The following is a 14199-nucleotide window of genomic DNA, read 5'->3' as shown; positions in this document are numbered from 1 at the left end:
TTTTCTGGTTCTTCTTTCAAATAAATATTCATTTTTAGTTCCTCCAGCTGTTGAAAAAAAGAGCAGGAATTTTGGTCGAATAACCGTCCGGAATAATTACGCTCATTTGATGACCACATAAACTTGTTTGAAATGAATATTTGAGGTTAAAACTATAAAATTTCATCGCGCAAACGGAAACTCTGGGAATAATTCGTGATTTTCTATAGAAAAACGTCTCACAGTTAAACTATAAACAACTAATTTCTGTGTATAGAATCTAGAAAACAGATGCATTAAAGTTTTTATAAGTCGACAAAAAAACATGACTATATGAAGCACTTTTTAGAAAATATTTCATGAAACAAATTTTTTCTCCACGGAAAATTGTCCCTTCCTCGTGGTGTTGACTAAAAATGAAGAATTAGAGGTTTCTCTTCTATCTGTACTATGCTTTTTCCCCTTTTCCACACTTTGATCTACAAAATTTATTCTTTTTTTTTCGATGTTTATGGGAATTTTTAAAAAACTATCACTACTTCTGGGAGTTCCCTAGAATTTCTTTGTCATCTTTTTTCCCTCCTCTATTCTATCTTTCCAACTTTTCATTGTTCTACTTTATTCAGATTTTTTTCCTGAAACTCTTCAAATTTTCTTGGTTCTCTTTCAATCAAATACTGTACATTTTTTTGAAACTGTACTCGCGTAGTCGTGACCATTGATCGATTGGATTCATCGATTCACCCAATGATCCAAAATACAGTCTCAGTGAATAGAACTGATTATTCATGTGCAAATTTAAGATTCCACACATGTTTCGGGAAAATTCCGTCTATCCTTGGAACACTGACTTCCAAACTTTTCTTTCTTTTTTTTTTCTTTGTAAATAACCGGAGAGGCGAGTAAAAGTCACCATTTTGGTGGATTTCACATCGTTTACGGCGTTCATTTTCGCGTCCCACTAACATCGAGGGAAATCCACGAATGGAGTCTGTGTTTTCTATTCCCCTAATGGGTTGCTAAATCGAATAGAATTTTCGGCCGAAAACGAATCGTTGACCTCCTTTACATTATGATTTCGCAGTTCTGTGTTGGAATGTGTTGCACGTCTGCCTTTTTTCTCTTGTTGCTCACGGAATTCTTCGAATACCATCGTTCTCGTTTTTATCAGCTGAACAACTTCTTACACGGTTGTTCTATCCGGGACCGTAATGTGGATTCGTTAATGTGTAGTTAGATACGAGTTGTCTAGGATAACTTGTTTTCCTTTTGTTTCCTTAAACTTTTTTTTTTTCGTTCTATGGTCACTTCTGGACCGTTAACTATTTTTAGATGTCATAGATTCGTTGTATTGTTGCTAAAAAAAAGGTAACACAACCTCAAAAAATAAGAAAAAAATCAACCTGTTCTCCTACCGTATTCCTGATTGGGACTACCTTAAATAAAACTGCTAACACCCTGATTTACTTATCCTGGGAACTAAGATTTGAGACTTATGTAGAATTTATAATTTTAGTGGATGTTTCTACTCTCAAGGTATGGTAATTTTATTCGTGAATAAATGTGACTTTCTATGTCATAGCATGAGAAAATTTTTTATTTGAACACTGAAGTAAAAAAAAATCCTAATTTTTTCGTTTTCCAGATTTCTAGGTTTTTCGTTTTCTAGATTTTTTTTAGATGGATCCTTTGTTCGCCTGACGTTTCTTCTCTCCACTTCTTCAAATCTTTTTCGATCGATATTTGCAAATTTTGAAGTAAAAATTATTACAGAATTTTCACCAAATCTCTACTCAAACCTTAGAAAATGAAGCAAAATTACTTGAGGTACACTTTAGAAAGGATTAGATTACTTGAAACATTTACATTACTTGAAAAAAGATAAAATGAAAAAAAAATGATGAAAGAGGATTACTTTAGATTAATTGAAAAAAGATGACTAACTGTTCTGACATAAATCACCAAAACCTCTGGTTATTTTTTCCGGAAGGAATTTTCCGGAAATAGATAGGTCAGGTGAAAATCCTTTATATTCGATCCAATGTGCAGTAGTTCGAGATATAGATACATTGTGGATTGTTTCAATGTCATCTGGTCCCCCCCCCCACCCAAGAAAAGGAAAGATAAGGGGCGTGGCTTATTTCCTCCTTTTTTTTCTCTCTGCTTAGTGATGAAGGGAAAATAGCCTGCGATTACTGGTGCGTTGCATGCCAGCATCGATAGACGAATAGTGTTCGAATAAACTCAGCAGATGTCGGATTTCTTCCATATCATGGGAATTTCTTTGGAAATCGGGAACTTTTTTCGCGTGGATTCTGCCATTCGAATGCTAAACTGTAACGGGTTCTTTTTGCGTTTAGTCGTGCGTTTCACAGCTGTTTCAAAGCGGTGACTGACTGACTGACTGACTGATCACTTGTTCCCTCGTCCGTCCAGAATTGAGCGCTGAACGTTCCATTCACCGACGTCGATTCGTCTCGAACTCGACACATCTGTTCAACTTTTTCGTTCCCCGAGGCGATGTCCATAGGGTTGTATGGATTGTACTAGACATTTCGCCGTTGCTTCCCCCACACATACACACGCACACACTTCGCATTTCTGTGTAATTCGCACCTCATACACGCGTGTGTCTACGAAAAACGAACAACCATAGTCATAACGTAACGGCGGCGCTGGCCGCCGGCGACAACTACGACGACAACGGAGGCGGTGACGGCGCGACTTCAGTTGCTCCATAGTGTCTCCGGTGAGCAGCGGCTCTCACGATGACCCTCAAACTTCTCCGAGCCGAATTCGGACATCCAACAAAGCTGGTGATTGGCGATGAACTGTTCATAGAAGATGGAAAAGTCGGTGAGTTCCACATAACGCTCATTTTTTTGCGAGTTCTTCATGTACGGCTGTTATATCGACCACCTGGATGGTTTACCGTACACGTCTGGTGGCGTCTAATGACGACAATGTCGTAAGATGATGACAATGTCATCATCCTAATCGATGACACTGCTGCTCCGGGCCGAGAAAGCCGCCCTTTCAGGAATTCCGCTTTTTTTCGGTTGCCGACCAATACCGCTTTTTTTCGGTTACCGAAAGCGAACGGTCCTCAAGTACTGAGGAGTAGAGTTCTGTTTGTTTCTTCCTCAAATAATCGAATTCCTTTTAATTTTCCATCCATTAGGTTAATGGATAAGTAGCAGTATTTTTTTAAATTTAAACTCGTGCATAAAAGCGTTTAAGATTATGTAAAACATATGTTTTTGTTTGTTATTCAATTTATTATATTTATTTATTCCCGTATTTGAAAGAGCATTTCGTTCTTTACAAAACTGTGTTTTTTGTTTTTTTTTCTGCTGATTTAATTTTTGTTCATAATGTTTGGATCAATACAAATAAAAATAATAAATAACATATAATAAAAATAATATAAAAATCAATACAACGAGGTCCAATATTTTATGATTCTCAGCTCCGTCGATGAGACAATTTTCTTTTTTTTTTCCGAAAAACTAAGTTGACTTGAACTACATATTTGAGGTCATGAGCGAAAGGTTTTCCATCCTCCTCCTCCTCCTCCCTCCAAACTTTTAGTATTTAAAAAGAAAAGTTGGTGGATTCCTTATCATTCTATTTTTTAAAAGAAATAAAAAGTGGATTCTTCAATTTTATTGAATAACCTACTAGTAATTTTTCTACAGCATATATTTGCATTGTTTGTTCCCTATATGCCTTTTTCATACAGATATAATCATGTTTTTGGGAAACAAGTAAATAAATAAATAACTAAATAGATAAATAATAAATGAATAGAGCTTCTATGTAATTTTTTTGATAAATTGATTTACGATGACTATTTCCTCGCTTATCCATCTTTCTCATCTGTTCTTTGCTCAAATATCTAGCAACTTACAAAATTTTAAATAAATAAATAAATAAATGGAACTTCTTTGCAATTTTCTTGAGAAATTGATAGCCTCACTGACTTGTCAGTTCTAGTAAAAACGATAAATATTTGTAGATTGCACAGGGGTTCTTTTTTTCTTTTTTTTTCTTATCAATTGACAGCTAAAGAGAACGTGCTAATTCCAGTACAAGAGATAATTTCTTTATTTCATAAAAATTTTGTGGACTATTGTCGATGTGATAAGATTCGAAACAAACGATAAGACATTCGTATTTTTACTATGTATTGTGCTTCTCTCACTAATAACCTTGTAATTTTTGTTGATTCTTTAGAATTTCTACTCTGAACAGGTTGTATTCTTCTGCAATTTTTTTTTGTATCACTCTTCTTGATCATTTTTTTCCAAATACTTTTCTTAATTTTGAAGAATTTTCCAGTGATTTTCCCTCAATTTCAGTCAAATTATTTAAATAACGTAGTAATTTTCACTACAGAGCATGCAGCGACGCATTGTAGCATTGTGATATTGTTCAATAAATAAACAAACAAATAAGTAAATAATTAAATTTTCACTACAATTTGTCACTCCTAGAAATTCCCCGTGGTTACTTCTTTCTCAAATAATTTTCTCTGCTATGGAAGAAATTTTTGCTGCACTTTGATGTTTGTCACAGAAAATCGAAGCGGCTTTTTTAGCTGTTACTCTTACGGAAAAATTCACCTCCTTGAATTTGAAATTTTGCTCTTTATGAAACTCACCTAAGTTTAAATTTACGCTTCTTAGATCTGGAAAGCTCCGCGCATGAAAATATGCGCCTTTTTCTCTACAAAACTAAATTTACCTTACCTTTATCACTGATTCGTAAAGGTTTAGAATAATCCTGATTTAAAGGATTAGAGCTACTCTGGAATTGGACTCTCAGGCGGAATCCACGGGAATTTTTGGACGTTTCCTTGAATTTCAATATTTTTTAGCACCTGTTCTTACACTGACTCACTGATCGTGTTTTTCAGCTACGATACCCACGGAAAAAGACATGTCCCTCAAGAAAAAAGAACTTTTCGCATTTAATAGTGTTAAAAATCCATAAATGTATGATTTACGGATTTTTTTCCTTATTTTGGAATATGCTAAGTTGAAAAATCCTTCAAAATCAAAAATCTTTTTTGTTTTTCCTTCTTTTCAAAAAAAAAATTCGTTCTTCCCCACTATCGTTCTTTTTCAAATGATTTTCTCCGATTTTTTTTTTTGACTTTTCTGATCATTCTGAGTTTATTTCTTCTTATTTTCAAAAAAAGAACTTTTGGGTTTTCTCTCACACTTCTCCTAGGTCCTGTCTTTGCTGTCCTCCTCTCTTCCTCATATTGTAGTCGTTTTCTGGAAGTTTTAGCAGAAGTGACAACCTTTTTCTTAAAAACCAAAGGGAACAACTCAACATTCCACATTTTTCTAGAGTTCGTCAAAGATGACGTCATAATGAGGTCAAAAATGTTAGTTGGGTGTCTTAGTTTTAATTTTTGTATGAAAAATTCTAGAATAGACTTTTGTTGAGTCTCGGTATGGTATATTTCAGAAAAAAAAAGATTTTTCCCTGTTATTGGTTAAGAGAGCCATTTTTACGTTTCTTGCAAATGTGATGAGAATTTAAGAAGTAGAATCGGAAACTTCTTTGAATTTAAACTTTACGACTTGTTTTAAGGTGTTCAAGGCTGTCCTAAGAGTTTCTATTTGATTTTTCTAGAAATGCGAACTTCTAGAAATCTAATACCTCTCTCCATTGAACCTCATTCCCATTCTAGTCCTCATTTTCTTCGGTAATCCGAATGTTGTGACTAGACTATCCCCAACATTTTTCCGAGCACTTCTCGCATGGCTTTTCTCTTTTTTTCCTCATGTTCTCAACATCGCTTAGCGCTCTCAAGGATCAGCTCGGAGCGCAGGCGGTCGCGCGCAAACTTCGCGTCACTTTCGCTGCTCTCCTCAATGTCTGTGTTTGTTTTCCATGAGTCCTGACAGTGTCTCTCTCCGGGTCCGGTCCCTCCACACCTCACAAAACGTCCGCACATTCACAACAATATATCTCTTCCGAAATCCGTCACTCTCTCACAAAACATCGATCGCCGTTGTCCAGCGGCTATTCTCCTTTTTTGTTGTTGTTGTTGCTGCTGTTCGCCGCTTAGTATGTCCTTTTACATTGCGGCGGGTATTTGAGGTGATCCTAGCCAGCCTAGCCTTAGTCTGGCTGTGACCAGTTTCTCTGGACGACGGGACGACAGGACGACATCATGTGTGGTTGGTGTGTGCGTGTGTGTGTGTGTGGAACTGTGCAGTTTTTCGTCAGCACGACACTGTCGCCTACATCCGATGTTCGTGAACTAGCCGTCCATCCGTCCGTCCGTCCGTCTGTCGGCCATCATCATCTCCGGCCCGGAGCAGCTTTTTCCCTTTTCCATGACATGTTCAGGGAAGCGACTCTCTTTCCTACGCTTGTCTCCTTAGTGCTTTTTTCTGGACCAAAGAGCTTCTCATCGGGAACACTTTCTACGACCGCATTCGTCCCGCTACGCTAGTCGCTTGAGTCCGTCGGTTCTGCGTTGTTGGTTAGGTACGACTACCGTACACTTCTGGAACTTCGTTGACTTCTTCTTACCTCCTTTTACCAATCGCCCAAGCATCTCTTATCCAGGAACGTCCAGTTATAGAAGACTACTCTTCTTCTTAAAGAAGAAAATCAACATAAAACGCCAAAAAATGTGCTGTTGTACCTGGTCCGGAAATGATTACACTGGTTTTGAGTTATTCATCGGAACAATTCTGATTTCTCGTTTTCTTCCAAATTTTCAAATCTTATTAGATTCTTAAATTTAAATCTAATTGAATTTGAATTCAAATCTTATTTTTGGTTCCGAAAATTTCATCTTCTTTGTTTGTTTATTTCTGTCCCGTTAGAACAACTACCATCGGCAAGTTTAATGGTTCAAAAGTGTCAGTTGTCCCAATTTTACAAGAAAGCCGATCGGAACCAAGATTTATACGAAACAGTTGGACCTTTTCAAAAAGAACGAGATCTTTTCGAGAAATTCCTCTAGGAATTCTGATATTTTGAAGGACTTTCCCCAAATTTTTCAGTTTAATATGAATATCTAATAAAAATTATTAGGCATTGGTTTTTGTCCGAGAAAAGAAATCTCCATGAAAGTTTTTTTTTCTACCGGACATATTTCTCTGTCTCAATCTACTGGCTTGTATAGAATCTTTCGAGAATTTTCATCAGAATTCCGGATCCTGCATTTTTATTGCATATTCAGTGCGTTTCGTGTGCAATTTGATGAAATTAGGAAACGTTTCCAGAAAACTCCGGGAAACCACCTTTGATCACCGATACGCAGTGTAAAATTATCGCTAGTTTTCTTTTTCACGTGGAGTTTTTTTTCGCTTTTCCATAATATCCTCGAAAAGATTTATGTGCAACGAAAGTAACGTTGTGAACAGCTGCAGCACCAAATTTCAATAAGAGAGGGTTCCCGGCAACTAACGATATGCCGTCGATAGCTCAGTTGGTAGAGCGGAGGACTGTAGAGTTGCAGCTATCCTTAGGTCGCTGGTTCGAATCCGGCTCGACGGATTGTTTTGCATTTGATGTCCTCATCAAGAAAATTCATTCCCATTGTAATTTTTCGTTAATTCTGATCTGTTGGAACTATTCTTTCTGGAGGTACTTCATATTTGTGCATACATGGGTTTTTCTTGTGTTTACTTCTGTTCATTTCTTATTTAGAATTGAGGAACTATGCATCACGGTTTTCACACCTGAAAATTTCTGAAATTTTCTTACAATCCTTGTTTTTAGCTCGTCTGCTTTCCGCTTTTAATTCCTCATGTAGCGGCTCTAGCCGTACACATTGAGTTCTTTTCCTCCGCAAAAAAAGAGACATAAATTAATGTCTGAGGATATGATTACATTTTTACTACCGATTCTCTATCGAACTCTCTGGAACAGGTATCCGTGAGCGTAGCGGATAAGCGCTGGAACTAATGCATCACCTTCCACTATGCGATGATATAAATTACCCCTTATCCCGGCGCATGCGATCAAACTGACCCGACAGGTGTCGGGCAGTAAATTAGAGCAACGCTGCTCGGATTATGTGATGTATGTCGATCCACCTTTATCTTCCAGATAAATCCAGGAAAACGTCTTCCTTGGCGGGTGAAACTCTTTGTACTGTACTTTCTTTCCATCCATCAATTCGTAATGTTTTCCATCCATGAATTCGTAGCGTTTTCCATCCACAAATCCCTAGCTTTTTCCATCCATGAATTCCTAGCTTTTTCCTGAATTTACTTGGAAAATAGAAGTTTTAGATAGACGTTTTCCATCTCCACTTCCATCAGATTTCCCTTTCTTCTTCTTCTTTTCTGTCGGTTTTTCTCTTTTTCCCGCCTTACTCGCTCGCTTTCCTCATTTCCTCCGTCCTCTTCCGTTTCTTCTCGTCGTCGTCCTCGTCGTCGTCGTTCATTCGTCCGTCCTTCTTTGATTTTCCTGTGCAGGAAATGCCGACGGCTAACGTTCCAGCTCGCTGCTTATTTGCACTTCGGCCTAACTTCCAGTCTCTCCTTCTCGTCTCGTCCTCCTTCTCATTTCCAAATCGTTTCGATTCCATATTGGCTACTACTGCTACTTTATATTTCAATCATATTCCGCTATTAATTTGCAATTTGAAAAAAATCAAACTTTTATTCATGGACTACCCTTTCGTTTCATAAACTAAATCCAGCTCCTATAGATTTCTACCGTCGAAAATTCTCCTGCACTTTTGACATCTACTTTTTAACTTAACTTGTGCTTTTTTTTTTTTGAAATACGTCAACGAAAGTCATGTCATAAAACGAAATCCACCATTTTCAGATGTATCCGGGGAGGAATTGAACAAATTTGTGCTGCTTCTACTAGGTTGTGCGGTACAAAGTGATAAAAAGAAGACATTTGTAAGTCGTATCACAAAGTTAGAGAAGCGACTTCAACAAGGAATCGCCAAAGAGATCCAGAAGGTTCGGTTTTATTTATATCAGTACTCTTAACACTTTAATATTTCCGTAAAAAACATATATTTGGAAAAATTGACTCCTTCTTAATAAATAGAGAATAATTCTGTTGTTATTGCATTAACTTTCGGATAATATTTTGAATTTGAAAGGTTTTCCAGAGAAACGCTGGCCCCTGACGATAGTATTTTAAGGAAATTTCAAGAAATATTTTAAAAAATTATAAAATTTTGTGAAAATTAAGTCCACCACTTTTACATCACAAAATGTAATTCGTTTTGATCGATTCGGAAAATTTGTAAGTCAATCGTTGACCTGCTACCGTATTCGCCGTTTATTTTACCCAGAATAAAAATAAAAAGGATTGTCGTAACGATCCTTGTTCTCATCTCAGCTCAAGACTCAAAATTCCAATATCTCAAATTTTTGTGGTGTCAATTTTTTCGGATTTTGTTAAAGCTGTAAACAAACTGGTGAAAAAATCAATTTATGATTTATGTGAAACTTTTCTGGCATTACGGTTTTGCAGTGCTGTTTTTTAATAAAATTAATTTCATTTATATGGAAGACGTCATTTTTCGACAGCTAAAATTTATCTTTCTAAAACTTTATAAAAATCTATAGCCTTTCTTTTTTTCAACCTTAAAAACTGTCTTCTTTGTCTAAATTATTCTCGCTTTTTTTTTGTTCCTCTTCTTTGAAAAAATGTTTAGAAGGATTTCTATTCAATTTCGTCTCTCATAAAATAAGATTATTTCCTTTTTTCTATTCTCAAGAGTAAAATAAAATAAATTCAAAGAATAAAGAATTTCCATATAGATGAAATTATTCTCCATTTTATTTTAAAGGAAAGTGGGCGGTTGGTAACTTCGCCTAATATTTTTCACACCAATTTTTTGACGTTTCTCCTTTTCTTTTTAAGCAATAGTGGTAACAGTAGCTAAGTCCACATTCTGTCCCGTTATTGGTATTTTTTTCTCCGGAAATGGATCTGGAGCAGAGATTGAGAGAATTTTTTGAATTGTTCCTGTCATAATTTTTTGGAAGAATTTTTCTGTGCAATTACTGTATAATACGGAGAAAATTTATGGGGAGTAACACTATTGGAGAAAGATTCTTTTATTTTCTATCACTTTTCAGAAATTACCTGAAATCTTCCTTTTAAATCGAGGAAGAAGAAAAATTTGAGAAAGTGAATTTTTTAGGAACAGTTTTCACCAGCTGCCTTTTTCGTTTTTAAAAGGGATCTTAAGGTATTACTAAGAGAAAAAATTGTGAAATTTTTATGTTTTAATTTATGATAATAGTAATCTTAAGATATTTCTGATAAAAACTCTTTAGCACTACTTCTTCCTGAGGAGAACTTCCTAGAAAATCGGATCCATGAAAATAAATAAATAAGGAAATAATATATTTATATGAAGATATAAATATATAAAAAATATAATAAATAAATATAGATAAAATTACAAAATTACAAAATTTCAGATCACCGAAAGCTCATCGGTTGTGCTCAGTATCGATTCATTGTCCAGATACGACGATACTGTCATCGATCATATCGAGAAGCTTGTCGATCAACGTGACGCCTACGCACAAACACTTTCTCATATGGCAGACACGGTACGAACTAAAAAAGTGATTGCGTTGCCGTTCACTAGGAACAGTTGTCCGATTAGGAACAGTTGTCCGCTTTCATGAACCCTTCAAAATCGTTCAATTCATCTGTTTTTTTTTCACTTTATCCAGGAAAGTGACGGTGGTGGAAGTTCCACTGAGAGCTCTTCGGTAAACGGTGAAGTCGAGCATCGAAGACGAATTGAAAAGCGGCTTAGTGAGTTCCTTTTGTTTTTTTCCTCGGGAACTTATCAAGTGTTTTTTTTCCGACTCTGAAGTGCTAAGCACTTCGAAGCAGGTCCTGCGAAGAATGTGAAACGCTTTAATTAGTTTGATCAGTTGTTCACTGTTCGTTTTTTTTATCTTTTAAATCGGTTTGCCGCCAGGAATTTCACGTTTTCCATCCGTGATCTGAGGAAATTTTCCCGGATGCCTGTCGCAGTATCATTTTCCTTAAGATAATGGACCTGCTTCATTTGAAATGCACCGAAATATTTGGGAAAAATTTCGCGTTTCATATTTTCTGGACGCGTTCTCACTCAGAAAACATTTAGCACTATTAACATTTCAATACGTTATAATTTTATGATGATTTTGTGATTATACAATTTTTTCTACGGTAAAACAAAAAAATTCTGGGAAATATCCTGCAGTAGTTGAAATAGAGAAAAGAAGACAAAATCAACGTTGAGCCAGGTATTTTCTTTTTTTTTTGTTAAAAAAAACTCCCAAACAGAACGTAAGTGAAAGCGAAATGAGAGCGTATACTGAAAATTTTCCAGCTTTTCAGAAGCACAGTTTTATTCTTAACTTCCTGACTCTGAAGTAATTGCCTTTCCTTGAAACTCATTCTTTCCTCCTATTTTATTATACTATATTTATATATTTGTTTATATTATTATATTCATATGTTTATTTTTTATTAATACATTAATATATTTATTTATATATCTGTCTATTTTTTCTATTGAAAATGTGATAATTTGGTGCACTTTTTTGAGCTTTTATAGCCTAAGAAATTATTTTGGGATCTGGCTCCTCTGGATGTTGAGATTGTCGAAAGCTTTTATATTATTTTATGTTATATATTATATTTATATTTATATTTATATTATTTTATTATTTTTTATTATATTGTCTAACTGTGTAATGTACCTAAAACTCACCTATTTACCACATACCGTAATGCTTCCATGACCTGTACCCGGCCTTGTTTCCTGGCCGCCCAAAAAACAGGAACTATGTTTGTGTACCATTCCTACCACTTTAACTCCGGCTTCTTTCCGAATTTTATTTTCGTCATATTCTTTCGAGACCTTTTTCGATCAGTAAACTTGCTCTATTCCATCCAGAAACAGCACTTTTGAGGGAACTTGTTCGGTGGAAAAGCGAGAAAGCGGCTCGCTACATTCGTATCCACTGTGCACTTAACTTTTTGCGGCGCTCGTTGCAATCGTTCCGGAATTTTTGGAATTTCTGGCTATACTGATGCTGATTTGCGGGTGCGGTGTCTCGTGAGAACTGATTTATTCTTTGAATTATTCAAAATTCAAAGAAACGCGCCTACAAATTTCTAATTCTGTAAATTAAATTAATTAATAATTTTTCTTGGAAATTTTTATTTGGAGAGAAGTTTACGTTTTAGTTTAAGTTTATGAATTTAGTGCATTTCTCAGAGGAAAAGAAAAAGAAAGAGAAATATTATGCCGGAGATGAAATACGAAATCGAGGACATAAAAATAATTGTAGAACTATTTTCATGATTTTCTTTTGATTTTGAGCAGAGTATGCGCTGATTTTCTAAAAAAAAAATTTCTGGTCATTTCATTATTCTTTTAGTTACACAGGTTTTTCATGCAAGAAAAATTGAGCACAAAATTTCGTCAATTTATTTCTTCTTAAACCATAAACGGAGGTTTTTTTTGGTTAACTTTATAGTTTTATTAGTTACACGGTTGTTTTTATTTTCATCCACTTTGGATTCCATTTTAATTTTTTTTCTCCGTATTTCGGTTATTGTTACAACTAACTCTGAATGAAGTCAATAAGTGAGTTAATAAGTAATAAGTAAGTAATAAGTGAATAAATAAAACAAATAAATAAGTAATAAGTGGATGGAGATATTAGTAAATGATTTTTTCATTTAAAACTTTAGGAAATTTAGGAACAAAACATTTTTTTTGGAAAATGCTATGTTTTTCATATTATTGCTAAAGAAAATGTGCTAATTGGCTTCCATTCAAGGTCGGCGAACTCCCTCACCACCGTTTTTGGATCGACACGCTACCGTGGAATTAAGCGCAAAAAACGCAGAATTGCGCAAACTTCGCAAAGAGACGTAAGTTTTTTTTTCTTAACTTTTCAGTCACTTACTGCAGTGATAAGCCCTAGAAAAACGCTCGCCAAAGTCTCCAAAGAAAATTCTAGAAAATTTTAAAAGTCGTTATTTTTATTTTCTGGGAAAAAATCGAATGTAATTTTAGTGAGGACAAAGACGATCGAATAAATGAGCTTACCGATGAATTAGAAGCTTGTGAAGCGGAGGTGATTTATTTTTTTTTGCGCGGACAACTCGTCCACACCATGGATATATTCATTTTGGAAAGAAAAACATAGATTTATTACGGAAAATGAGATTAATGTGTCATTCAGGTAAGAAAATTGAAAGATGAGCGTATCGAATTGGTTAAGGATGCACGAGCGGCTAAAAATCTTCGCGACGAGTTGGATTGTGTTCAGCAAAAGGTTTCTTGGTTTCGATTATGGATGTATTAAATAATTTTTTATTCTATTTATTTATTAAATTATGACTTCTATGTAGTTATTTGAATCCTGTTTTTATCGACACATCAGTGTTTCCTCTGAAAATGCAATTTTCATCGAGTTTCCTGGAATTTCATCGAATTTTTTCCTTTAACATACTTTTTATTTCTGAACTGATTCTTCACCAATCAATCAATTTATTTCAGCTTGATCGACTTGAGAAACTTGAACGAGAAAATTCTCATCTTCACGAGAAACTTTCCAAATTAGAATATGTTCAGTCACAATTAGAGGTTTGTCTGTGATCTCATCGTTTTCTCACTATTTTCATCGTAGGAAAACCAAACCAAACCAGTTTTCCAGTATATGTGTGTATGATTGTAAAGTGAATGGAAAAATCCTCGCAATTGATCACTAAATTTTATGATTTTTCCGGAAATTCCCCTGAATTTCAGCATCAACGAGCCGATAATGCCACATTGGAAATGTCTATAGAGCAACTGGAAGGTGAACTTGAGATACTTCGACAGGAGAAAAAGGTAGTCGATAGCCTTTTTATTTTTTATTTATTTATTTTTTGTCACTAATTGATTGCGTGTTTGTTAGTAAAATCCCAAACCTGTGCCTTGAAATACGTTTTCCTTCGAAAAAGGTCGTTTCCACGTCTTTTTTTCTGGATTGTGATGGTTGTGGTAGCGAAAATCCTGGCAATATCAGCCGAGGAGAAAAATTCACTTTCAAATATTTTCCTCCAGGCATAGAGAAATCCATGAATTTGATTTCAATTTTTAATTTTTTTTGAATTTTTTTGTGTTGAACTAGGCGTAGCACCCATGCTCGAGGCCCACGTCCACGATGTCTTTTAGCATCTTTCTGTAATTGCGACCAA

At 35.3% G+C, this 14199-nt stretch overlaps 1 protein-coding gene across 2 annotated transcripts in view; it reads left to right on the top strand.

The window, feature by feature from the left end:
* The window catches only part of RB195_015838 (uncharacterized protein), a gene marked incomplete at both ends in the record, with an annotated part of 52585 nt that overhangs the window by 18470 nt on the left and 19916 nt on the right, over positions 1–14199 (top strand). Inside the window, 9 exons of one of the 2 annotated variants that reach the window (XM_064206738.1) lie at positions 2748–2835; positions 8794–8936; positions 10419–10553; positions 10680–10764; positions 12792–12885; positions 13031–13091; positions 13200–13292; positions 13517–13603; positions 13766–13849. In XM_064206738.1, the coding sequence (XP_064062620.1) occupies positions 2748–2835; positions 8794–8936; positions 10419–10553; positions 10680–10764; positions 12792–12885; positions 13031–13091; positions 13200–13292; positions 13517–13603; positions 13766–13849 (870 nt within the window). Of the gene's footprint in view, positions 1–2747; positions 2836–8793; positions 8937–10418; positions 10554–10679; positions 10765–12791; positions 12886–13030; positions 13092–13199; positions 13293–13516; positions 13604–13765; positions 13850–14199 lie in introns of those variants that run through there. The other variant, XM_064206740.1, reaches the window with a different exon arrangement.

The sequence above is a fragment of the Necator americanus genome, chromosome V (genome assembly GCF_031761385.1).
Source record: "Necator americanus strain Aroian chromosome V, whole genome shotgun sequence".
In the NCBI taxonomy this organism is placed as follows: Eukaryota; Metazoa; Nematoda; class Chromadorea; order Rhabditida; family Ancylostomatidae; genus Necator; species Necator americanus.
Note: the sequence above shows the minus strand (reverse complement) of the source record. Positions and strands in the feature narration are given on the sequence as shown.